The sequence below is a fragment of the Embiotoca jacksoni genome, unplaced genomic scaffold (genome assembly GCF_022577435.1).
Source record: "Embiotoca jacksoni isolate LCO1_2020_lvr unplaced genomic scaffold, fEmbJac1.0.p SCAF_24, whole genome shotgun sequence".
NCBI classification, from domain to species: Eukaryota; Metazoa; Chordata; class Actinopteri; family Embiotocidae; genus Embiotoca; species Embiotoca jacksoni.
Genome location: NW_027185375.1, coordinates 5,406,198 through 5,428,955, shown reverse-complemented (window position 1 = coordinate 5,428,955; position 22,758 = coordinate 5,406,198). Strand labels below are relative to the sequence as shown.

General features: G+C 38.3%; 5 protein-coding genes across 9 annotated transcripts; all 5 read left to right on the top strand.

Annotated features, from left to right (window-relative positions):
* The first annotated feature begins 11 nt into the window (after nt 1-11).
* On the top strand, nt 12-3,758 carry LOC138204063 (uncharacterized). Its single transcript, XM_069159177.1, has 7 exons — nt 12-397; nt 1,734-1,827; nt 1,997-2,341; nt 2,497-2,538; nt 2,652-2,762; nt 2,865-2,899; nt 3,609-3,758. The coding sequence occupies exons 2-7, from the start codon at nt 1,770-1,772 to the stop codon at nt 3,729-3,731; spliced, it is 714 nt and encodes a 237-aa protein (XP_069015278.1). The 5' UTR covers nt 12-397; nt 1,734-1,769; the 3' UTR covers nt 3,732-3,758.
* Nucleotides 3,759-5,486: 1,728 nt separating this feature from the next.
* LOC138204062 (uncharacterized) lies at nt 5,487-7,611 on the top strand. The gene is made up of 6 exons (XM_069159176.1): nt 5,487-5,617; nt 5,786-6,130; nt 6,286-6,327; nt 6,441-6,551; nt 6,655-6,689; nt 7,394-7,611. The coding sequence occupies exons 1-6, from the start codon at nt 5,560-5,562 to the stop codon at nt 7,514-7,516; spliced, it is 714 nt and encodes a 237-aa protein (XP_069015277.1). The 5' UTR covers nt 5,487-5,559; the 3' UTR covers nt 7,517-7,611.
* Nucleotides 7,612-7,704: 93 nt separating this feature from the next.
* LOC138204060 (uncharacterized) lies at nt 7,705-14,945 on the top strand. 4 transcript variants are annotated; one of them, XM_069159174.1, is made up of 9 exons: nt 7,705-7,903; nt 9,235-9,328; nt 9,498-9,842; nt 9,998-10,039; nt 10,153-10,263; nt 10,366-10,400; nt 11,106-11,615; nt 12,952-13,045; nt 13,214-13,298. In XM_069159174.1, exons 2-7 carry the CDS (start codon nt 9,271-9,273, stop codon nt 11,226-11,228), a joined length of 714 nt encoding a protein of 237 aa, XP_069015275.1. In that variant the 5' UTR covers nt 7,705-7,903; nt 9,235-9,270; the 3' UTR covers nt 11,229-11,615; nt 12,952-13,045; nt 13,214-13,298. The 4 variants fall into 4 exon arrangements, with proteins under 4 accessions (XP_069015275.1, XP_069015274.1, XP_069015276.1 ...); XM_069159173.1 differs by having other exon boundaries at nt 9,190-9,328; XM_069159175.1 differs by lacking the exon at nt 9,998-10,039 and having other exon boundaries at nt 9,190-9,328.
* A 298-nt stretch (nt 14,946-15,243) lies between these two features.
* LOC138204059 (uncharacterized) lies at nt 15,244-20,396 on the top strand. 2 transcript variants are annotated; one of them, XM_069159170.1, is made up of 8 exons: nt 15,244-15,331; nt 16,669-16,762; nt 16,930-17,274; nt 17,430-17,471; nt 17,585-17,695; nt 17,796-17,830; nt 18,541-19,048; nt 20,344-20,396. In XM_069159170.1, the coding sequence occupies exons 2-7, from the start codon at nt 16,705-16,707 to the stop codon at nt 18,763-18,765; spliced, it is 816 nt and encodes a 271-aa protein (XP_069015271.1). In that variant the 5' UTR covers nt 15,244-15,331; nt 16,669-16,704; the 3' UTR covers nt 18,766-19,048; nt 20,344-20,396. The 2 variants fall into 2 exon arrangements, with proteins under 2 accessions (XP_069015271.1, XP_069015272.1); XM_069159171.1 differs by having other exon boundaries at nt 15,300-15,331; nt 16,623-16,762.
* A 40-nt stretch (nt 20,397-20,436) lies between these two features.
* On the top strand, nt 20,437-22,390 carry LOC138203816 (T-cell surface glycoprotein CD8 beta chain-like). The gene is made up of 6 exons (XM_069158808.1): nt 20,437-20,482; nt 20,651-20,995; nt 21,151-21,192; nt 21,306-21,416; nt 21,520-21,554; nt 22,268-22,390. Exons 1-6 carry the CDS (start codon nt 20,437-20,439, stop codon nt 22,388-22,390), a joined length of 702 nt encoding a protein of 233 aa, XP_069014909.1.
* Nucleotides 22,391-22,758: the final 368 nt, after the last annotated feature.

Below are 22,758 nucleotides of genomic sequence, written 5' to 3'. Positions count from 1 at the left end.
GACCAGATAGTCTCAGGAAGAACCAGGAACTGCAGCTCAGAGGGGAACTGATGATTTATCATATCCACCTGCTGATGTATTTGTGTGTGTCATTGACAAATAATAACATTTGAATCATGTTTGTGTGTTCAGGCTGTGTTTGTGTACCCATTTTCACTCTTTCTGAAAATCTTTAGTTTTTTTTGTCTCTACTGCTGTCAAAGTGTCTCTTATTTGCTCGCACTTTGAGAGGAAACAAGACCACGCTTGAAGTGTGATGGAGGAGGAGTCAGAGAGGGCACTGATGACGGTCAAACTCTCTCATGAGGAGAGTGAAATGGTCTGCTGTGGGAGGAGTGACATACACTTGATTTTCTGACAGGAAGAGACAGCACAATGTGGTCTGAGAGCAACAGAGGTAAAAACCACAAGGCATCTAAAGTCAAAATTGTTTAGGAAAGTATCAAAGGAACATGATTACTATTAAGTCACACTGGCTGCTGTAATTACACATTTGTAAATAAAAGAAAATAACATTTGAACAAACTACTTCCCTGAGGTGACAAATGTAATGAGTCAAAAATAAAAAGTCTCCACCGCAGAGAACAAAAATACTCCTTTAAACAATGTCTATCTTATCTGACACTATTAAATCACTCCACTCAATAACTTTACACAAACTATTTAACAATACATCAATATCATTTCTGCCAGACACCACAGCTCTCCATTTTGAATGTACTCAGCCATAATCTCAGGTTCCATTCTCAGCTGTCAGGTCCGGAACATTGACAGATGTTACTGAAGTAGTTTCACTCAATAACCAGGAAGTAAACTGGAATAAACAACTGGTATTCATATAATCAAGAGAACAAACTGCAAGTTGTTAAACAAGACGGAGAGCACAATGCTGCTAGTGGCTTTGTGACTTTGTGCTGAGGCACTGCAGTGCTGCAGCTGAGTACCAACATCACTGCAGTGTTTTACGATAGCTGTGGAGATTTCTCAGAACTACAAGAGTCATCTGCATGTTGGTGTAGAGGACAAATCACAGGGTGACCAAAGTCAGGAGGCTCCATCCCCTGTGGATCATGAAAGTTGGAAAAAAAAAAAAAGAAAAAAAAAATCATGGCAATCAGTTCAACAGCTGTAAAGACATCTTGGTCTGGAATAAAGTGGTGGACCAACCAACCAATACTCAAACAATGGGGAAAACAAAAAAGATGTTATTTGTTCACATCTTTTCAATGCTCGGTATAGTTTGTGATTTTTACGCTGCACTTGGTCATATTTTGTCTGGCAATTCTTCCATTTCTCCTAAAACTGAAAGGAACTTGTCACAAATTTATGATATTTCCACTCATATTTAGTTATACCCAAAAATGTACATGATCCCAGGTGGATGGAAACGCATGTCAAGACTCAACATCTTGCGACATCCTGAAAGTCTCAGTTATTGCTCAGTGGACTCATGGAAATCAATAAAAGGGACAAGATGAGGATACTTGTATAAAACTGCAGGGAATGTAGAGGTGTTGTTCGTGCTTCTGCAATTGTTTGCGACAAACTTTGTTTCAAATTACATCTGACAAAGAAGTAACATGGAAACATAAAATGTTGAGTCTCCAAACAATAAACTTAAGTAACATTAATGTTACAGAATATTTACTGGAGATAAAATGTATGCAATTTGCAAATTGCATTGGCAGGTGAATATGAAACACAACACCCCTCCCCTCTAAATGCCTTTATAGGAGCTGAGAGGCACAAACTAGCCCTGCAGTGGTACGATGAAACACACGATGAGGAGCTTCATTTTGATGGCATCTTTGTTTCTCAGCAGCCTCAGTAAGTACCACAACTCTGTTATTCTCAGCACCACGAGCAGCCCATCATAATTTAAAACTACCAAAAAAAAATGATTAAAGGAATTAACTAATGAAGTTGTCCTGTTAGAGTAACTTTTAAACTGCACGCTCAGGGATAAATCTGATATTATCTGTGTGGTTTGTTTTAGGCTGGATCTCAGTCTCAGGCTCTGAGACACAGACTGTGGAGGTCCAGCCTGGTGAGGAAGTCACGCTGATGTGCTCCAAGGGTTCTCGTCATGCAATTCAGACTGACTGGTTCAGAGTGGTCAACAGAACTAAAGTCAGCTGTATCTCCTCTATGTACGGTTTCAACGGTCCAGCTTCGTACTGTGATGGATTTAAAAATGGAAAATTTGAAATGAGTTCCAATGTCACCACTGTCTTCCTTAAAATCAAGCGGGTGGACTTATCGGACTACGGGCTGTATTTCTGTGGATTTTACGTAAAGTTACAAACAGTTATTGCCAACGCAACAGAGTTAAGAATTCCAGGTAAGAACGTGGTCACGCCTTAATACTTTTAGTTTAGATTTTATCTACAATATACACTATATCGCAAATTTATTATCACAGCAGCTTAAAAACAGCCTTAAGACAAACAGGAAATCAACAGCATTAGATAAGATACTGACCAGGTTTCTTTACAGATAATGATGAATCCAATTATGAACTGAATTCTGAGACTGAAGGTAAGGTTCTATTTTTCCCTCTAAATATTTTTTAACTGAGCACATTACTTTAGTAATTTGAATAATAACCATATCAAAAGCAACACGATTAAAATGTCTCTCGCTTTTTGTAGAAAATCCTAAAAGAATGACAGACCTACTGATCATGATCCTGGGAGGTCTGACTGTTTCCCTCACTTTAGTCGTCATTGTTCTGGCTGTAAAAATCAGGAAACTTCAGACAGGTACAGTTGTTGCACATCCTCTTGTTAGCTGATGGACAAATCCAAAGCACATTTTTTGTTAGGTAATAGTTAAGTAATGAAACTTTTGTACTTGACATTTAGCCAACATTGAAGAGCCACAGCCAGAGACGGGCAAGGTAAACACTTTTTTTTACTTGTCTACATTTCGTGTTCAGATATAAAAGTTGTATTTAAACATGTGATTAGTTTGTGAATAAGCGCTGCATGTGGCATCAAAAAAGTTCAGCCAAGTACGCAGTCATAAGCTTTCATCCTCTAACATTTTTTAAACTGTATTGAAACCGTTATCTTTAAACTTTGAACTAAAAGTTGCTGACTTTTGAAACATGTTTTAAACAATATCTTTTGCAGTATTAGTGGTTCCGCTAGTTTTAATTTAAACAAACTGAGTAGTAGCCTTCTTCCCCAGACTGGTTGTGTTTTTCACCTTTGAACCACATTGAATGTTCCATCAGAGTTATTCTATCAAGAAATAAAAATGTCTTTCTGCTGTGTCATTATAACTAACAACTCACTGCATATAGTCTCTGAAGTACGGCTGCAAACACCAAATGGTAGCAAAGTCATAATTTCACAAGTCAACGTGACCCCCGTAAATGTTCGTCGTATCTAAATATTCAGTTTGTAGTTGAACTCATTCAATTTGTGCAGATCTGGTTTCATCATTTAAATTAGAATGAACTGAAGTATGATTATGTTTCAAAAAAAAATCTAGTTTGCATGATTCTTTTTGGGTGCAACCCAAATATTGGACAATTCATAAGATTTTTAGCAAACTGAACTCAGAGTTTTACAATAAGTGACTGTAAATGTTCTGGTTTTCAGAATATGAGTCCAGATGAGCTGAACTACTCAGCTCTAAGTTTCCAGGCAAAGCCAAAGAGAAGCCGCAGGCGTGCATCAGAGAGAGAACTGGAGACGCATGTTGTGTATGCTGCCACCAGATAGACTCAGGAAGAACCAGGAGCTGCAGCTCAGAGGGGAACTGATGATTTATTATATCCACCTGTTGATGTATTTGTGTGTGTCATTGACAAATAATAACATTTGAATCATTTTCATGGGTTCAAGCTGTGTTTGTGTCCCCATTTTCACTCTTTCTGAACTTCTTTAGTTTTTTTTTGTCTCTACTGTTGTCAAAGTGTCTCTTATTTGCTCACCCTTTAAGAGGAAACAAGACCACGCTTGAAGTGTGATGGAGGAGGAGTCAGAGAGGGCAATGATGACTGTCAGACTCTCTCATGAGGAGAGTGAAATGGTCTGCTGTGGGAGGAGTGAGTTACACATGATTCTCTGACAGGAAGAGACAGCACAATGTGGTCTGAGAGCAACAGAGGTAAAAACCACGAGGCATCTAAAGTCAAAGCTGTTTAGGAAAGTATCAAAGGACCATGATTATGATTAAATCACACTGGCTGCTGTAATTACACATTTGTAAATAAAAGAAAATAACAATTGAACAAACTAGTTCCCTGAGATGACAAATGTAGTGAGTCAAAAAATGTCTCCACCAAAGTGTACAAAAATACTCCTCTAAACAATGTCTATCTTATCTGACACTGTTAAATCACTCCATTCAATAACTTTACACAAACTACTTAACAATACATCAATATCATTTCAGCCAGAGACCACAGCTCTCCATTTTGAACGTACTCAGCCATAATCTCAGGTTCCATTCTCAGCTGTCAGGTCCCGAACATTGACAGATGTTACTGAAGTAGTTTCACTCGATCACCAGGAAGTAAACTGGAATAAACAACTGGTATTCATATAATCAAGAGAACAAACTCCAAGATGTTAAACAAGACGGAGAGCACAGCGCTGCTCGTGGCTTTGTGACTTTGTGCTGAGACACTGCAGTGCTGCAGCTGAGTACCAACATCACTGCAGTGTTTTACGATAGCTGTGGAGATTTCTCAGAACTACAAGGGTCATCTGCATGTCGGTGTAGAGGACAAGTCACATGGTGACCAAAGTCAGGAGGCTCCATCCCCTGTGGATCATGAATGTTGGAAAGAAAAAAAAAGAAAAAAAAAAATCAATCATGGCAATCAGTTCAAAAGTTGTAAAGACATTTTGGTCTGGAATAAAGTGGTGGACCAACCAACCAATCCTCAAACAATGGGGAAAACAAAAAAGATGTTATTTGTTCACATCTTTTCAATGCTCGGTATAGATCGTGATTTTTATGCTGCACTTGGTCATATTTTGTCTGGCAATTCTTCCATTTCTCCCAAAACTGAAAGGAACTTGTCACAAATTTATGATGTTTCCACTCATATTTAGTTATACCCAAAAATGTACATGAACCCAGGTGGATGGAAACGCATGTCAAGACTCAACATCTTGCAACATCCTGAAAGTCTCAGTGTTATTGCTCAGTGGACTCGTATGGAAATCAATAAAAGGGACAAGATGAGGATACTTGTATGAAACTGCAGGGAATGTAGAGGTGTTGTTCTTCGTGCTTCTCGGTAGGTAGGTAGGTATATACTTTATTAATCCCCGAGGGGAAATTTTTTTCTGCTATTGTGTTTGACAAACTTGGTTTCAAATTACATCTGACAAAGAAGTAACATGGAAATATAAAATGTTGAGTCTCCAAGCAATAAACTTAAGTAACATTAATGTTACTGAATGTTTACTGGAGATAAAATGTATGCAAAGACGTCGCATTTCCTTGCATTGGCAGGTGAAGATGAAACACAACACCCCGCCCCTCTAAATGCCTTTATAGGAGCTGAGAGGCACAAACTATCCCTGCAGTGGTACGATGAAACACACGATGAGGAGCTTCATTTTGATGGCATCTTTGTTTCTCAGCAGCCTCAGTAAGTACCACAACTCTGTTATTCTCAGGACCACGAGCAACCCATCACAATTTAAATCTGCTAAAAAACTGTTTAAAGAGAATTAACGACCGAAGTTGTCCTATTAGAGTAACTTTTAAACTGCACGCTCAGGGATAAATCTGATGTTATCTCTGTGGTTTGTTTCAGGCTGGATCTCAGTCTCAGTCTCTGAGACTCAGACTGTGGAGGTCCAGCCTGGTGAGGAAGTCACGCTGATGTGCTCCAATGGTTCCAGTATTGCAACTCTGACCAATTGGTTCAGAGTGGTCAACAGAACTAAAGTCAGCTGTATCTCCTCTATGTACGGTTTCAACGGTCCAGCTTCGTACTGTGATGGATTTCAAAATGGAAAATTTGAAATGAGTTCCAATGTCACCACTGTCTTCCTTAATATCAAGCGGGTGGACTTATCGGACAACGGGCTGTATTTCTGTGGATTTTACATAATATCACGTACAATCATTGCCAACGCAACAGAGTTAAGAATTCCAGGTAAGAACGTGGTCACGCCTTAATACTTTTAGTTTAATTTTTATCTACAATATACAATATATCTCAAATTTATTATCACGGCAGCTTAAAAACAGCCTCAAGACAAACAGGAAACCAACAGCATTAGATAAAATACTGACCAGGTTTCTTTACAGATAATGACGAATCCAATTATGAACTGGACTCTGAGACTGAAGGTAAGGTTCTATTTTTCCCTCTAAATATTTTTTATCTGAGCACATTGCTTTAGTAATTTTAATAATAACCATATCAAAAGCAACAAGATTAAAATGTCTCTTGTTTTTTGTAGAAAAGCCTAAAGGAATGACAGACCTACTGAGCATGATCCTGGGAGGTCTGACTGTTTCCCTCACTTTAGTCGTCATTGTTCTGGCTGTAAAAATCAGGAAACTTCAGACAGGTACAGTTGTTGCACATCCTCTTGTTAGCTGATGGACAAATCCAAAGCACAATTTTTTGTTCTGTAATAATTAAGTAATGAAACTTTTGTACTTGACATTTAGCCGACATTGAAGAGCCACAGCCAGAGACGGGAAAGGTAAACACTTTTTTTTACTTGTCTACATTTCGTGTTCAGGTATAAAAGTTGTATTTAAACATGTGATTAGTTTGTGAATAAGCGCTGCATGTGGCATCAAAAAAGTTCAGCCAAGTACGCTGTCATAAGCTTTCATCCTCTGACATTTTTTAAACTCTATTGAAACCGTTATCTTTAAACTTTGAACTAACAGTTGCTGACTTTTGAAAAATGTTTTTCACAATATTTTTTGCAGTATTAGTGGTTCCGCTAGTTTTAATTTAAGCAAACTGAGTCGTAGCTTTCTTCCCCAGACTGGTTGTGTTTTTCACCTCTGAACCACGTTGAATGTTCCATCACAGTTATTCTATCAAGAAATAAAAATATCTTTCTGCTGTGTCGTTATACCTAACAACAAGCTGCACATAGTCTCTGAAGTACGGCTGCAAACACCAAATAGTAGCAAAGTCATAATTTCAAAATGCAATGTGACCCCCGTAAATGTTTGTCGTATTTAAATATTGAGCTTGTAGTTGAACTCATTCAATTTGTGCAGATCTGGTTTCATCATTTAAATTAGAATGAACTGAAGTATGATTATGTTTCAAAAAAATCTTGCTTGCATGATTCTTTTTTGGTGCAACCCAAATATTGGACAATTGATAAGATTTTTAGCAAATTCAACTCGTTTTACAATAAGTGACTGTAAATGTTCTGATTTTCAGAATATGAGTCCAGATGAGCTGAACTACGCAGCTCTAAGTTTCCAGGCAAAGCCAAAGAGAAACCGCAGGCGTGCATCAGAGAGAGAGCTGGAGCCCCATGTTGTGTATGCTGCCACCAGATAGACTCAGGAAGAACCAGGAACTGCAGCTCAGAGGGGAACTGATGATTTATCATATCCACCTGCTGATGTATTTGTGTGTGTCATTGACAAATAATAACATTTGAATCATCTTTGTGTGTTCAGGCTGTGTTTGTGTCCCCATTTTCACTCTTTCTGTAAATCTTTAGTTTTTTTTGTCTCTACTGCTGTCAAAGTGTCTCTTATTTGCTCGCCCTTTGAGAGGAAACAAGACCACGCTTGAAGTGTGATGGAGGAGGAGTCAGAGAGGGCACTGATGACGGTCAAACTCTCTCATGAGGAGAGTGAAATGGTCTGCTGTGGGAGGAGTGAGATACACATGATTCTCTGACAGGAAGAGACAGCACAATGTGGTCTGAGAGCAACAGAGGTAAAAACCACGAGGCATCTAAAGTCAAAATTGTTTAGGAAAGTATCAAAGGAACATGATTATGATTAAATCACACTGGCTGCTGTAATTACACATTTGTAAATAAAAGAAAATAACATTTGAACAAACTACTTCCCTGAGGTGACAAATGTAATGAGTCAAAAATAAAAAGTCTCCACCGCAGAGAACAAAAATACTCCTTTAAACAATGTCTATCTTATCTGACACTATTAAATCACTCCATTCAATAACTTTACACAAACTATTTAACAATACATCAATATCATTTCTGCCAGACACCACAGCTCTCCATTTTGAACGTACTCAGCCATAATCTCAGGTTCCATTCTCAGCTGTCAGGTCCTGAACATTGACAGATGTTACTGAAGTAGTTTCACTCAATCACCAGGAAGTAAACTGGAAGAAACAACTGGTATTCATATAATCAAGAGAACAAACTGCAAGTTGTTAAACAAGACGGAGAGCACAATGCTGCTCGTGGCTTTGTGGCTTTGTGCTGAGGCACTGCAGTGCTGCAGCTGAGTACCAACATCACTGCAGTGTTTTACGATAGCTGTGGAGATTTCTCAGAACTACAAGAGTCATCTGCATGTTGGTGTAGAGGACAAGTCACAGGGTGACCAAAGTCAGGAAGCTCCATCCCCTGTGGATCATGAATGTTGGAAAGAAAAAGAGAAAAAAATAAATCATGGCAATCAGTTCAACAGCTGTAAAGATATCTTGGTCTGGAATAAAGTGGTGGACCAACCAACCAATCCTCAAACAATGGGGAAAACAAAAAAGATGTTATTTGTTCACATCTTTTCAATGCTCGGTATAGATCGGGATTTTTATGCTGCACTTGGTCATATTTTTTATGGCAATTCTTCCATTTCTCCTAAAACTGAAAGGAACGTGTCACAAATTTATGATATTTCCACTCATATTTAGTTATACCCAAAAATGTACATGAACCCGGGTGGATGGAAACGCATGTCAAGACTCAACATCTTGCGACATCCTGAAAGTCTCAGTTATTGCTCAGTGGACTCATGGAAATCAATAAAAGGGACAAGATGAGGATACTTGTATAAAACTGCAGGGAATGTAGAGGTGTTGTTCGTGCTTCTGCAATTGTTTGCGACAAACTTTGTGTCAAATTACATCTGACAAAGAAGTAACATGGAAATATAAAATGTTGAGTCTCCAAACAATAAACTTAACATTAATGTTACAGAATATTTACTGGAGATAAAATGTATGCAATTTGCAAATTGCATTGGCAGGTGAAGATGAAACACAACACCCCTCCCCTCTAAATGCCTTTATAGGAGCTGAGAGGCACAAACTAGCCCTGCAGTGGTACGATGAAACACACGATGAGGAGCTTCATTTTGATGGCATCTTTGTTTCTCAGCAGCCTCAGTAAGTACCACAACTCTGTTATTCTCAGCACCACGAGCAACCCATCACAATTTAAAACTGCTAAAAAAAAATGATTAAAGGAATTAACTAATGAAGTTGTCCTGTTAGAGTAACTTTTAAACTGCACGCTCAGGGATAAATCTGATATTATCTGTGTGGTTTGTTTCAGGCTGGATCTCAGTCTCAGGCTCTGAGACTCAGACTGTGGAGGTCCAGCCTGGTGAGGAAGTCACGCTGATGTGCTCCAAGGGTTCTCGTCATGCAATTCAGACTGACTGGTTCAGAGTGGTCAATAGAACTAAAGTCAGCTGTATCTCCTCTATGTTCGGTTTCAACGGTCCAGCTTCGTACTGTGATGGATTTCAAAATGGAAAATTTGAAATGAGTTCCAATGTCACCACTGTCTTCCTTAAAATCAAGCGGGTGGACTTATCGGACTACGGGCTGTATTTCTGTGGATTTTACGTAAAGTCACAAACAGTTATTGCCAACGCAACAGAGTTAAGAATTCCAGGTAAGAACGTGGTCACGCCTTAATACTTTTAGTTTAGTTTTTATCTACAATATATACTATATCTCAAATTTATTATCACAGCAGCTTAAAAACAGCCTCAAGACAAACAGGAAATCAACAGCATTAGATAAGATACTGACCAGGTTCCTTTACAGATAATGATGAATACAATTATGAACTGAATTCTGAGACTGAAGGTAAGGTTCTATTTTTCCCTCTAAATATTTTTTAACTGAGCACATTACTTTAGTAATTTTAATAATAACCATATAAAAAGCAACAAGATTGAAATTTCTCTTGTTTTTTGTAGAAAAGCCTAAAGGAATGACAGACCTACTGATCATGATCCTGGGAGGTCTGACTGTTTCCCTCACTTTAGTCGTCATTGTTCTGGCTGTAAAAATCAGGAAACTTCAGACAGGTACAGTTGTTGCACATCCTCTTGTTAGCTGATGGACAAATCCAAAGCACATTTTTTGTTAGGTAATAGTTAAGTAATGAAACTTTTGTACTTGACATTTAGCCAACATTGAAGAGCCACAGCCAGAGACGGGCAAGGTAAACACTTTTTTTTACTTGTCTACATTTCGTGTTCAGATATAAAAGTTGTATTTAAACATGTGATTAGTTTGTGAATAAGCGCTGCATGTGGTATCAAAAAAGTTCAGCCAAGTACGCAGTCATAAGCTTTCATCCTCTAACATTTTTTAAACTGTATTGAAACCGTTATCTTTAAACTTTGAACTAAAAGTTGCTGACTTTTGAAACATGTTTTAAACAATATCTTTTGCAGTATTAGTGGTTCCGCTAGTTTTAATTTAAACAAACTGAGTCGTAGCCTTCTTCCCCAGACTGGTTGTGTTTTTCACCTTTGAACCACATTGAATGTTCCATCAGAGTTATTCTATCAAGAAATAAAAATGTCTTTCTGCTGTGTCATTATAACTAACAACTAGCTGCATATAGTCTCTGAAGTACGGCTGCAAACACCAAATGGTAGCAAAGTCATAATATCACAATTCAATGTGACCTCCATAAATCTTTGTCGTATCTAAATATTCAGCTTGTAGTTGAAGTCATTCAATTAGTACAGATCTGGTTTCATCATTTAAATTAGAATGAACTGAAGTATGATTATATTTCAAAAAAATATTGTTTGCATGATTCTTTTTGGGTGCAACCCAAATATTGGACAATTGACAAGATTTTTAGCAAATTCAAACACGTTTTACAATAAGTGACTATAAATGTTCTGATTTTCAGAATATGAGTCCAGATGAGCTGAACTACGCAGCTCTAAGTTTCCAGGCAAAGCCAAAGAGAAACCGCAGGCCTGCATCAGAGAGAGAGCTGGAGCCCCATGTTGTGTATGCTGCGACCAGATAGTCTCAGGAAGAACCAGGAACTGCAGCTCAGAGGGGAACTGATGATTTATCATATCCACCTGCTGATGTATTTGTGTGTGTCATTGACAAATAATAACATTTGAATCATGTTTGTGTGTTCAGGCTGTGTTTGTGTACCCATTTTCACTCTTTCTGAAAATCTTTAGTTTTTTTTGTCTCTACTGCTGTCAAAGTGTCTCTTATTTGCTCGCACTTTGAGAGGAAACAAGACCACGCTTGAAGTGTGATGGAGGAGGAGTCAGAGAGGGCACTGATGACGGTCAAACTCTCTCATGAGGAGAGTGAAATGGTCTGCTGTGGGAGGAGTGACATACACTTGATTTTCTGACAGGAAGAGACAGCACAATGTGGTCTGAGAGCAACAGAGGTAAAAACCACAAGGCATCTAAAGTCAAAATTGTTTAGGAAAGTATCAAAGGAACATGATTACTATTAAGTCACACTGGCTGCTGTAATTACACATTTGTAAATAAAAGAAAATAACATTTGAACAAACTACTTCCCTGAGGTGACAAATGTAGTGAGTCAAAAATAAAAAGTCTCCACCGCAGAGAACAAAAATACTCCTTTAAACAATGTCTATCTTATCTGACACTATTAAATCACTCCACTCAATAACTTTACACAAACTACTTAACAATACATCAATATCATTTCAGCCAGAGACCACAGCTCTCCATTTTGAATGTACTCAGCCATAATCTCAGGTTCCATTCTCAGCTGTCAGGTCCCGAACATTGACAGATGTTACTGAAGTAGTTTCACTCAATAACCAGGAAGTAAACTGGAATAAACAACTGGTATTCATATAATCAAGAGAACAAACTGCAAGTTGTTAAACAAGACGGAGAGCACAATGCTGCTAGTGGCTTTGTGACTTTGTGCTGAGACACTGCAGTGCTGCAGCTGAGTACCAACATCACTGCAGTGTTTTACGATAGCTGTGGAGATTTCTCAGAACTACAAGAGTCATCTGCATGTTGGTGTAGAGGACAAATCACAGGGTGACCAAAGTCAGGAGGCTCCATCCCCTGTGGATCATGAAAGTTGGAAAAAAAAAAAAAGAAAAAAAAAATCATGGCAATCAGTTCAACAGCTGTAAAGACATCTTGGTCTGGAATAAAGTGGTGGACCAACCAACCAATACTCAAACAATGGGGAAAACAAAAAAGATGTTATTTGTTCACATCTTTTCAATGCTCGGTATAGATCGGGATTTTTATGCTGCACTTGGTCATATTTTGTCTGGCAATTCTTCCATTTCTCCTAAAACTGAAAGGAACGTGTCACAAATTTATGATATTTCCACTCATATTTAGTTATACCAAAAAATGTACATGATCCCAGGTGGATGGAAACGCATGTCAAGACTCAACATCTTGCGACATCCTGAAAGTCTCAGTTATTGCTCAGTGGACTCATGGAAATCAATAAAAGGGACAAGATGAGGATACTTGTATAAAACTGCAGGGAATGTAGAGGTGTTGTTCGTGCTTCTGCAATTGTTTGCGACAAACTTGGTTTCAAATTACATCTGACAAAGAAGTAACATGGAAACATAAAATGTTGAGTCTCCAAACAATAAACTTAAGTAACATTAATGTTACAGAATATTTACTGGAGATAAAATGTATGAAATTTGCAAATTGCATTGGCAGGTGAATATGAAACACAACACCCCTCCCCTCTAAATGCCTTTATAGGAGCTGAGAGGCACAAACTAGCCCTGCAGTGGTACGATGAAACACACGATGAGGAGCTTCATTTTGATGGCATCTTTGTTTCTCAGCAGCCTCAGTAAGTACCACAACTCTGTTATTCTCAGCACCACGAGCAGCCCATCATAATTTAAAACTGCTAAAAAACAGTTTAAAGAGAATTAACTGGTGAAGTTGTCCTGTTTGAGTAACTGTTAAACTGCACGCTCAGGGATAAATCTGATGTTATCTCTGTGATTTATTTCAGGCTGGATCTCAGTCTCAGGCTCTGAGACTCAGACTGTGGAGGTCCAGCCTGGTGAGGAAGTCACGCTGATGTGCTCCAATGGTTCTCGTCATGCAATTCAGACTGAATGGTTCAGAGTGGTCAACAGAACTAAAGTCAGCTGTATCTCCTCTATGTACGGTTTCAACGGTCCAGCTTCGTACTGTGATGGATTTCAAAATGGTACATTTGAAATGAGTTCCAATTTCACCTCTGTCTTCCTTAAAATCAAGCGGGTGGACTTATCGGACTACGGGCTGTATTTCTGTGGATTTTACATAAAGTCACAAACAGTCATTGTCAACGCAACAGAGTTAAGAATTCCAGGTAAGAACGTGGTCACACCTTAATACTTTTAGTTTAGTTTTTATATACAATATACACTATATCTCAAATTTATTATCACAGCAGCTTAAAAACAGCCTCAAGACAAACAGGAAACCAACAGCATTAGATAAAATACTGACCAGGTTTCTTTACAGATAATGACGAATCCAATTATGAACTGGACTCTGAGACTGAAGGTAAGGTTCTTGTTCTCCTCTAAATATTTTTTATCTGAGCACATTACTTTAGTAATTTTAATAATAACCATATCAAAGGCAACAAGATTAAAATGTCTCTTGTTTTTTGTAGAAAAGCCAAAAGGAATGACCGACCTACTGAGCATGATCCTGGGAGGTCTGACTGTTTCCCTCACTTTAGTCGTCATTGTTCTGGCTGTAAAAATCAGGAAACTTCAGACAGGTACAGTTGTTGCACATCCTCTTGTTAGCTGATGGACAAATCCAAAGCAAAATTTTTTTTTAGGTAATAATTAAGTAATGAAACTTTTGTACTTGACATTTAGCCGACATACAAGAGCCACAGCCAGAGACGGGCAAGGTAAACACTTTTTTTTACTTGTCTACATTTCGTGTTCAGGTATAAAAGTTGTATTTAAACATGTGATTAGTTTGTGAATAAGCGCTGCATGTGGCATCAAAAAAGTTCAGCCAAGTACGCAGTCATAAGCTTTCATCCTCTAACATTTTTTAAACTGTATTGAAACCGTTATCTTTAAACTTTGAACTAACAGTTGCTGACTTTTGAAAAATGCTTTCCATAATATTTTTTGCAGTATTAGTGGTTCCGCTAGTTTTAATTTAAGCAAACTGAGTCGTAGCCTTCTTCCCCAGACTGGTTGTGTTTTTCACCTCTGAACCACATTGAATGTTCCATCAGAGTTATTCTATCAAGAAATAAAAATGTCTTTCTGCTGTGTCGTTATAACTAACAACTCACTGCATATAGTCTCTGAAGTACGGCTGCAAACACCAAATGGTAGCAAAGTCATAATATCACAATTCAATGTGACCCCCATAAATCTTTGTCGTATCTAAATATTCAGCTCGTAGTTGAACTCATTCAATTAGTGGCGATCTGGTTTCATCATTTAAATTAGAATGAACTGAAGTATGATTATGTTTCAAAAAAATATTGTTTGGATGATTCTTTTTTGGTGCAACCCAAATATTGGACAATTGACAAGATTTTTAGCAAATTCAACTCGTTTTACAATAAGTGACTGTAAATGTTCTGATTTTCAGAATATGAGTCCAGATGAGCTGAACTACGCAGCTCTAAGTTTCCAGGCAAAGCCAAAGAGAAGCCGCAGGCGTGCATCAGAGAGAGAGCTGGAGACGCATGTTGTGTATGCTGCCACCAGATAGACTCAGGAAGAACCAGGAACTGCAGCTCAGAGGGGAACTGATGATTTATCATATCCACCTGCTGATGTATTTGTGTGTGTCATTGACAAATAATAACATTTGAATCATGTTTGTGTGTTCAGGCTGTGTTTGTGTCCCCATTTTCACTCTTTCTGAACTTCTTTAGTTTTTTTTTGTCTCTACTGTTGTCAAAGTGTCTCTTATTTGCTCGCCCTTTAAGAGGAAACAAGACCACGCTTGAACTGTGATGGAGGAGGAGTCAGAGAGGGCAATGATGACTGTCAGACTCTCTCATGAGGAGAGTGAAATGGTCTGCTGTGGGAGGAGTGAGATACACATGATTCTCTGACAGGAAGAGACAGCACAATGTGGTCTGAGAGCAACAGAGGTAAAAACCATGAGGCATCTAAAGTCAAAGCTGTTTAGGAAAGTATCAAAGGACCATGATTATGATTAAATCACACTGGCTGCTGTAATTACACATTTGTAAATAAAAGAAAATAACAATTGAACAAACTAGTTCCCTGAGATGACAAATGTAGTGAGTCAAAAAATGTCTCCACCAAAGTGTACAAAAATACTCCTCTAAACAATGTCTATCTTATCTGACACTGTTAAATCACTCCATTCAATAACTTTACACAAACTACTTAACAATACATCAATATCATTTCTGCCAGAGACCACAGCTCTCCATTTTGAACGTACTCAGCCATAATCTCAGGTTCCATTCTCAGCTGTCAGGTCCCGAACATTGACAGATGTTACTGAAGTAGTTTCACTCGATCACCAGGAAGTAAACTGGAATAAACAACTGGTATTCATATAATCAAGAGAACAAACTGCAAGATGTTAAACAAGACGGAGAGCACAGCGCTGCTCGTGGCTTTGTGACTTTGTGCTGAGACACTGCAGTGCTGCAGCTGAGTACCAACATCACTGCAGTGTTTTACGATAGCTGTGGAGATTTCTCAGAACTACAAGGGTCATCTGCATGTCGGTGTAGAGGACAAGTCACATGGTGACCAAAGTCAGTAGGCTCCATCCCCTGTGGATCATGAATGTTGGAAAGAAAAAAAGAAAAAAAAAATCAATCATGGCAATCAGTTCAACAGCTGTAAAGACATTTTGGTCTGGAATAAAGTGGTGGACCAACCAACCAATACTCAAACAATGGGGAAAACAAAAAAGATGTTATATGTTCACATCTTTTCAATGCTCGGTATAGATCGTGATTTTTACGCTGCACTTGGTCATATTTTGTCTGGCAATTCTTCCATTTCTCCCAAAACTGAAAGGAACTTGTCACAAATTTATGATGTTTCCACTCATATTTAGTTATACCCAAAAATGTAAATGAACCCAGGTGGATGGAAACGCATGTCAAGACTCAACATCTTGCGACATCCTGAAAGTCTCAGTTATTGCTCAGTGGACTCATGGAAATAAATAAAAGCGACAAGATGAGGATACTTGTATAAAACTGCAGGGAATGTAGAGGTGTTGTTCTTCATGCTTCTGCAATTGTGTGTGACAAACTTTGTTTCAAATTACATCTGACAAAGAAGTACCATAGAAAAAAAAATGTTGAGTCTCCAAGTAATAAACGTAAGTAACATTAATGTTACTGAATATTTACTGGAGCTAAAATGTATGCAATTTGCAAATTGCATTGGCAGGTGAATATGAAACACAACACCCCGCCCCTCTAAATGCCTTTTATAGGAGCTGAGAGGCACAAACTAGCCCTGCAGTGGTACGATGAAACACACGATGAGGAGCTTCATTTTGATGGCATCTTTGTTTCTCAGCAGCCTCAGTAAGTACCACAACTCTGTTATTCTCAGCACCACGAGCAACCCATCATAATTTAAAACTGCTAACAAAAAACGATTAAAGGAATTAACTAATGAAGTTGTCCTGTTAGAGTAACTGTTAAACTGCACGCTCGGGGATAAATCTGATGTTATCTCTGCTGTATTTCAGGCTGGATCTCAGTCTCAGGCTCTGAGACTCAGACTGTGGAGGTCCAGCCTGGTGAGGAAGTCACGCTGATGTGCTCCAAGCGTTCCAGGCATGCAATTCAGACTGACTGGTTCAGAGTGGTCAATAGAACTAAAGTCAGCTGTATCTCCTCTATGTTCGGTTTCAACGGTCCAGCTTCGTACTGTGATGGATTTAAAAATGGAAAATTTGAAATGAGTTCCAATGTCACCACTGTCTTCCTGAAAATCAAGCGGGTGGACTTATCGGACTACGGGCTGTATTTCTGTGGATTTTACATAAAGTTACATACAGTCATTGCCAACGCAACAGAGTTAAAAATTCCAGGTAAGAACGTGGTCACGCCTTAATACTTTTAGTTTAGTTTTTATCTACAATATACACTATATTTCAAATTTGTTATCACAGCAGCTTAAAAACAGCATCAAGACAAACAGGAAATCAACAGCATTAGATAAAATACTGACCAGGTTTCTTTACAGATAATGATGAATCCAATTATGAACTGGATTCTGAGACTGAAGGTAAGGTTCCTTTTTTCCCTCTAAATATTTTTTAACTGAGCACATTACTTTAGTAATTTTAATAATAACCATATCAAAAGCAACACGATTGAAATGTCTCTTGTTTTTTGTAGAAAAGCCTAAAAGAATGACCGACCTACTGATCATGATCCTGGGAGGTCTGACTGTTTCCCTCACTTTAGTCGTCATTGTTCTGGCTGTAAAAATCAGGAAACTTCAGACAGGTACAGTTGTTGCACATCCTCTTGTTAGCTGATGGACAAATCCAAAGCATATTTTTTTCGGTAATAATTAAGTAATGAAACTTTTGTACTTGACATTTAGCCGACATTGAAGAGCCACAGCCAGAGACGGGCAAGGTAAACACTTTTTTTGTTTTTTACTTGTATACATTTCGTGTTCAGATATAAAAGTTGTATTTAAACATGTGATTAGTTTGTGAATAACCGTTGCATGTGTCATCAAAAAAGTTCAGCCAAATACGCAGTCATAAGCTTTCATCCTCTAACATTTTTTAAACTCTATTGAAACCGTTATCTTTAAACTTTGAACTAACAGTTGCTGACTTTTGAAAAATGCTTTCCATAATATTTTTTGCAGTATGAGTGGTTCCGCTAGTTTTAATTTAAGCAAACTGAGTCGTAGCCTTCTTCCCCAGACTGGTTGTGTTTTTCCCCTCTGAACCACGTTGAATGAACGATCAGTTATTCTATCAAGACATAAAAATGTCTTTCTGCTGTGTCGTTATAACTAACAACCAGCTGCATATAGTCTCTGAGGTACGGCTGCAAACACCAAATAGTAGAAAAGTCATCATTTCACAATTCAATGTGGCCCCCGTTAATCTTTGTCGTATGTAAATATTCAGCTTTTAGTTGAACTCATTCAATTTGTGCAGATCTGGTTTCATAATTTAAATTAGAATGAACTGATGTATGATTATATTTCAAAAAAAATCTTGTTTGCATGATTCTTTTTTGGCGCAACCCAAATATTGGACAATTGATAAGATTTTTTATCATATTCAACTCGTTTTACAATAAGTGACTGTAAATGTTCTGATTTTCAGAATATGAGTCCAGATGAGCTGAACTACGCAGCTCTAAGTTTCCAGGCAAAGCCAAAGAGAAGCGCAGGCGTGCATCAGAGAGAGAGCTGGAGCCCCATGTTGTGTATGCTGCCACCAGATAGACTCAGGAAGAACCAGGAACTGCAGCTCAGAGGGGAACTGATGATTTATCATATCCACCTGTTGATGTATTTGTGTGTGTCATTGACAAATAATAACATTTGAATCATGTTTGTGTGTTCAGGCTGTGTTTGTGTCCCCATTTTCACTCTTTCTGAACTTCTTTAGTTTTTTTTTTTCTCTACTGTTGTCAAAGTCTCTTATTTGCTCACCCTTTAAGAGGAAACAAGACCACGCTTGAAGTGTGATGGAGGAGGAGTCAGAGAGGGCACTGATGACTGTCAGACTCTCTCATGAGGAGGGTGAAATGGTCTGCTGTGGGAGGAGTGAGATACACATGATTCTCTGACAGGAAGAGACAGCACAATGTGGTCTGAGAGCAACAGAGGTAAAAACCATGAGGCATCTAAAGTCAAAACTTTTTAGGAAAGTATCAAAGGAACATGATTATGATTAAATCACACTGGCTGCTGTAATTACACATTTGTAAATAAAAGAAAATAACAATTGAACAAACTAGTTCCCTGAGGTGACAAATGTAGTGAGTCAAAAAAAAAGTCTCCACCAGAAAGAACAAAAATATTCCTCTAAACAATGTCTATCTTATCTGACACTATTAAATCACTCCATTCAATAACTTTACACAAACTATTTAACAATACATCAATATCATTTCTGCCAGAGTCCACAGCTCTCCATTTTGAACGTACTCAGCCATAATCTCAGGTTCCATTCTCAGCTGTCAGGTCCTGAACATTAACAGATGTTACTGAAGTAGTTTCACTCAATAACCAGGAAGTAAACTGGAATAAACAACTGGTATTCATATAATCAAGAGAACAAAATGCAAGATGTTGAAGAAGACGGAGAGCACAGCGCTGCTCGTGGCTTTGTGCTGAGACACTGCAGTGCTGCAGCTGAGTACCAACATCACTGCAGTGTTTTACGATAGATGTGGAGATTTCTCAGAACTACAAGAGTCATCTGCATGTTGGCGTAGAGGACAAGTCACAGGGTGACCAAAGTCAGGAGGCTCCATCCCCTGTGGATCATGAATGTTGGAAAGAAAAAAAAGAGAAAAAAAATCAATCATGGCAATCAGTTCAACAGCTGTAAAGACATCTTGGTTTGGAATAAAGTGGTGGACCAACCAACCAATACTCAAACAATGGGGGAAACAAAAAAGATGTTATTTGTTCACATCTTTTCAATGCTCGGTATAGTTTGTGATTTTTACACTGCACTTGGTCATATTTTGTCCTGCAATTCTTCCATTTCTCCCAAAACTGAAAGGAACTTGTCACAAATTTATGATGTTTCCACTCATATTTAGTTATACCCAAAAATGTACCTGAACCCAGGTGGATGAAAACGCATGTCAAGACTCAACATCTTGCGACATCCTGAAATAATCAGTGTTATTGCTCAGTGGACTCATGGAAATAAATAAAAGTGACAAGATGAGGATATTTGTATAAAACTGCAGGGACTGTGAGGTGGTGTTCTTCGGGGTACTCCAATTGTGTTTGACAAACTTGGTTTCAAATTACAACTGACAAAGAGGTAACATGGAAACATAAAATGTTGAGTCTCTAAGCAATAAACTTAAGTAACATTAATGTTACTGAATATTTACTGGAGCTAAAATGTATGCAAAGACGTCGCATTTCCTTGCATTGGCAGGTGAAGATGAAACACAACACCCCGCCCCTCTAAATGCCTTTATAGGAGCTGAGAGGCACAAACTATCCGTGCAGTGGTACGATGAAACACACGATGAGGAGCTTCATTTTGATGGCATCTTTGTTTCTCAGCAGCCTCAGTAAGTACCACAACTCTGTTATTCTCAGCACCACGAGCAACCCATCACAATTTAAAACTGCTAACAAAAAATGATTATAGAGAATTAACTGGTGAAGTTGTCCTATTAGAGTAACTGTTAAACTGCACGCTCAGGGATAAATCTGATGTTGTCTCTGCTGTATTTCAGGCTGGATCTCAGTGTCAGTCTCTGAGACTCAGACTGTGGAGGTCCAGCCTGGTGAGCAAGTCACGCTGATGTGCCCCAACGGTTCCAGTACTACAACTCAGACTGACTGGTTCAGAGTGGTCAACAGAACTAAAGTCAGCTGTATCTCCTCTATGTACGATTTCAACGGTCCAGCTTCGTACTGTGATGGATTTCAAAATGGAAAATTTGAAATGAGTTCCAATGTCACCACTGTCTTCCTTAAAATCAAGCGGGTGGACTTATCGGACTACGGGCTGTATTTCTGTGGATTTTACGTAAAGTCACATACAGTCATTGCCAACGCAACAGAATTAAGAATTCCAGGTAAGAACGTGGTCATGCCTTAATACTTTTAGTTTAGATTTTATCTACAATATATACTATATCTCAAATTTATTATGACAGCAGCTTAAAAACAGCCTCAAGACAAACAGGAAATCAACAGCATTAGATAAGATACTGACCATGTTTCTTTACAGATAATGATGAATACAATTATGAACTGGACTCTGAGACTGAAGGTAAGGTTCTTTTTTTCCCTCTAAATATGTTTTAACTGAGCATGTTACTTTAGTAATTGTAATAATAACCATGTCAAAAGCAACAAGATTAAAATGTCTCTTGTTTTTTGTAGAAAAGCCAAAAGGATTGACCGACCGACTGAGCATGATCCTGGGAGGTCTGACTGTTTCCCTCACTTTAGTCGTCACTGTTCTGGCTGTAAAAATCAGGAAACTTCAGACAGGTACAGTTGTTGCACATCCTCTTGTTAGCTGATGGACAAATCCAAAGCACAATTTTTTGTTCTGTAATAATTAAGTAATGAAACTTTTGTACTTGACATTTAGCTGACATTGAAGAGCCACAGCCAGAGACGGGAAAGGTAAACACTTGTTTTTACTTGTCTACATTTCGTGTTCAGATATAAAAGTTGTATTAAAACATGTGATTACTTTGTGAATAAGCGCTGCATGTGGCATCAAAAAAGTTCAGCCAAGTACGCAGTCATAAGCTTTCATCCTCTAACATTTTTTAAACTGTATTGAAACCGTTATCTTTAAACTTTGAACTAACTGTTGCTGACTTTTGAAAAATGCTTTCCATAATATTTTTTGCAGTATTAGTGGTTCCGCTAGTTTTAATTTAAGCAAACTGAGTCGTAGCCTTCTTCCCCAGACTGGTTGTGTTTTTCACCTCTGAACCACGTTGAATGTTCCATCAGAGTTATTCTATCAAGAAATAAAAATGTCTTTCTGCTGTGTCGTTATAACTAACAACTAGCTGCATATAGTCTCTGAAGTACGGCTGCAAACACCAAATGGTAGCAAAGTCATAATTTCACAAGTCAACGTGACCCCCGAAAATCTTTGTAGTATCTAAATATTCAGTTTGTAATTGAACTCATTCAATTTGTGCAGATCTGGTTTCAACATTTCAATTAGAATGAACTGAAGTATGATTATATTTCAAAAAAAAATCTAGTTTGCATGATTATTTTTTGGTGCAACCCAAATATTGGAAAATGTATAAGATTTTTAGCATGCTGAACTAAACTGAAGTTTTACAATAAGTGACTGTAAATGTTCTGATTTTCAGAATATGAGTCCAGATGAGCTGAACCACTCAACTCTAAGTTTCCAGGCAAAGCCAAAGAGAAACCGCAGGCGTGCATCAGAGAGAGAGCTGGAGACACATGTTGTGTATGCTGCGACCAGATAGTCTCAGGAAGAACCAGGAACTGCAGCTCAGAGGGGAACTGATGATTTATCATATCCACCTGCTGATGTATTTGTGTGTGTCATTGACAAATAATAACATTTGAATCATGTTTGTGTGTTCAGGCTGTGTTTGTGTACCCATTTTCACTCTTTCTGAACATCTTTAGTTTGTTTGTCTCTACTGCTGTCAAAGTCTCTTATTTGCTCGCACTTTGAGAGGAAACAAGACCACGCTTGAAGTGTGATGGAGGAGGAGTCAGAGAGGGCACTGATGACTGTCAGACTCTCTCATGAGGAGAGTGAAATGGTCTGCTGTGGGAGGATTGAGATACACATGATTCTCTGACAGGAAGAGACAGCACAATGTGG

Coding starts and splice junctions, on each gene's coding strand:
- LOC138204062 (XM_069159176.1), top strand. CDS start 5,560: ATGAAACACACGATGAGGAGCTTCATTTTGATGGCATCTTTGTTTCTC. Junction 6,552..6,654: donor AATCAGGAAACTTCAGACAG/GTACAGTTGTTG, acceptor CTTGACATTTAG/CCGACATTGAAGAGCCACAG. Junction 6,690..7,393: donor CACAGCCAGAGACGGGAAAG/GTAAACACTTTT, acceptor TCTGATTTTCAG/AATATGAGTCCAGATGAGCT.
- LOC138204059 (XM_069159170.1), top strand. CDS start 16,705: ATGAAACACACGATGAGGAGCTTCATTTTGATGGCATCTTTGTTTCTC. Junction 16,763..16,929: donor TTTGTTTCTCAGCAGCCTCA/GTAAGTACCACA, acceptor GCTGTATTTCAG/GCTGGATCTCAGTCTCAGGC. Junction 17,472..17,584: donor ACTGGATTCTGAGACTGAAG/GTAAGGTTCCTT, acceptor TGTTTTTTGTAG/AAAAGCCTAAAAGAATGACC.
- LOC138204063 (XM_069159177.1), top strand. CDS start 1,770: ATGAAACACACGATGAGGAGCTTCATTTTGATGGCATCTTTGTTTCTC. Junction 1,828..1,996: donor TTTGTTTCTCAGCAGCCTCA/GTAAGTACCACA, acceptor GGTTTGTTTTAG/GCTGGATCTCAGTCTCAGGC. Junction 2,763..2,864: donor AATCAGGAAACTTCAGACAG/GTACAGTTGTTG, acceptor CTTGACATTTAG/CCAACATTGAAGAGCCACAG.
- LOC138204060 (XM_069159172.1), top strand. CDS start 12,988: ATGAAACACACGATGAGGAGCTTCATTTTGATGGCATCTTTGTTTCTC. Junction 13,559..13,713: donor AACAGAGTTAAGAATTCCAG/GTAAGAACGTGG, acceptor GTTTCTTTACAG/ATAATGACGAATCCAATTAT. Junction 14,117..14,820: donor CACAGCCAGAGACGGGCAAG/GTAAACACTTTT, acceptor TCTGATTTTCAG/AATATGAGTCCAGATGAGCT.
- LOC138203816 (XM_069158808.1), top strand. CDS start 20,437: ATGAGGAGCTTCATTTTGATGGCATCTTTGTTTCTCAGCAGCCTCA. Junction 20,996..21,150: donor AACAGAATTAAGAATTCCAG/GTAAGAACGTGG, acceptor GTTTCTTTACAG/ATAATGATGAATACAATTAT. Junction 21,555..22,267: donor CACAGCCAGAGACGGGAAAG/GTAAACACTTGT, acceptor TCTGATTTTCAG/AATATGAGTCCAGATGAGCT.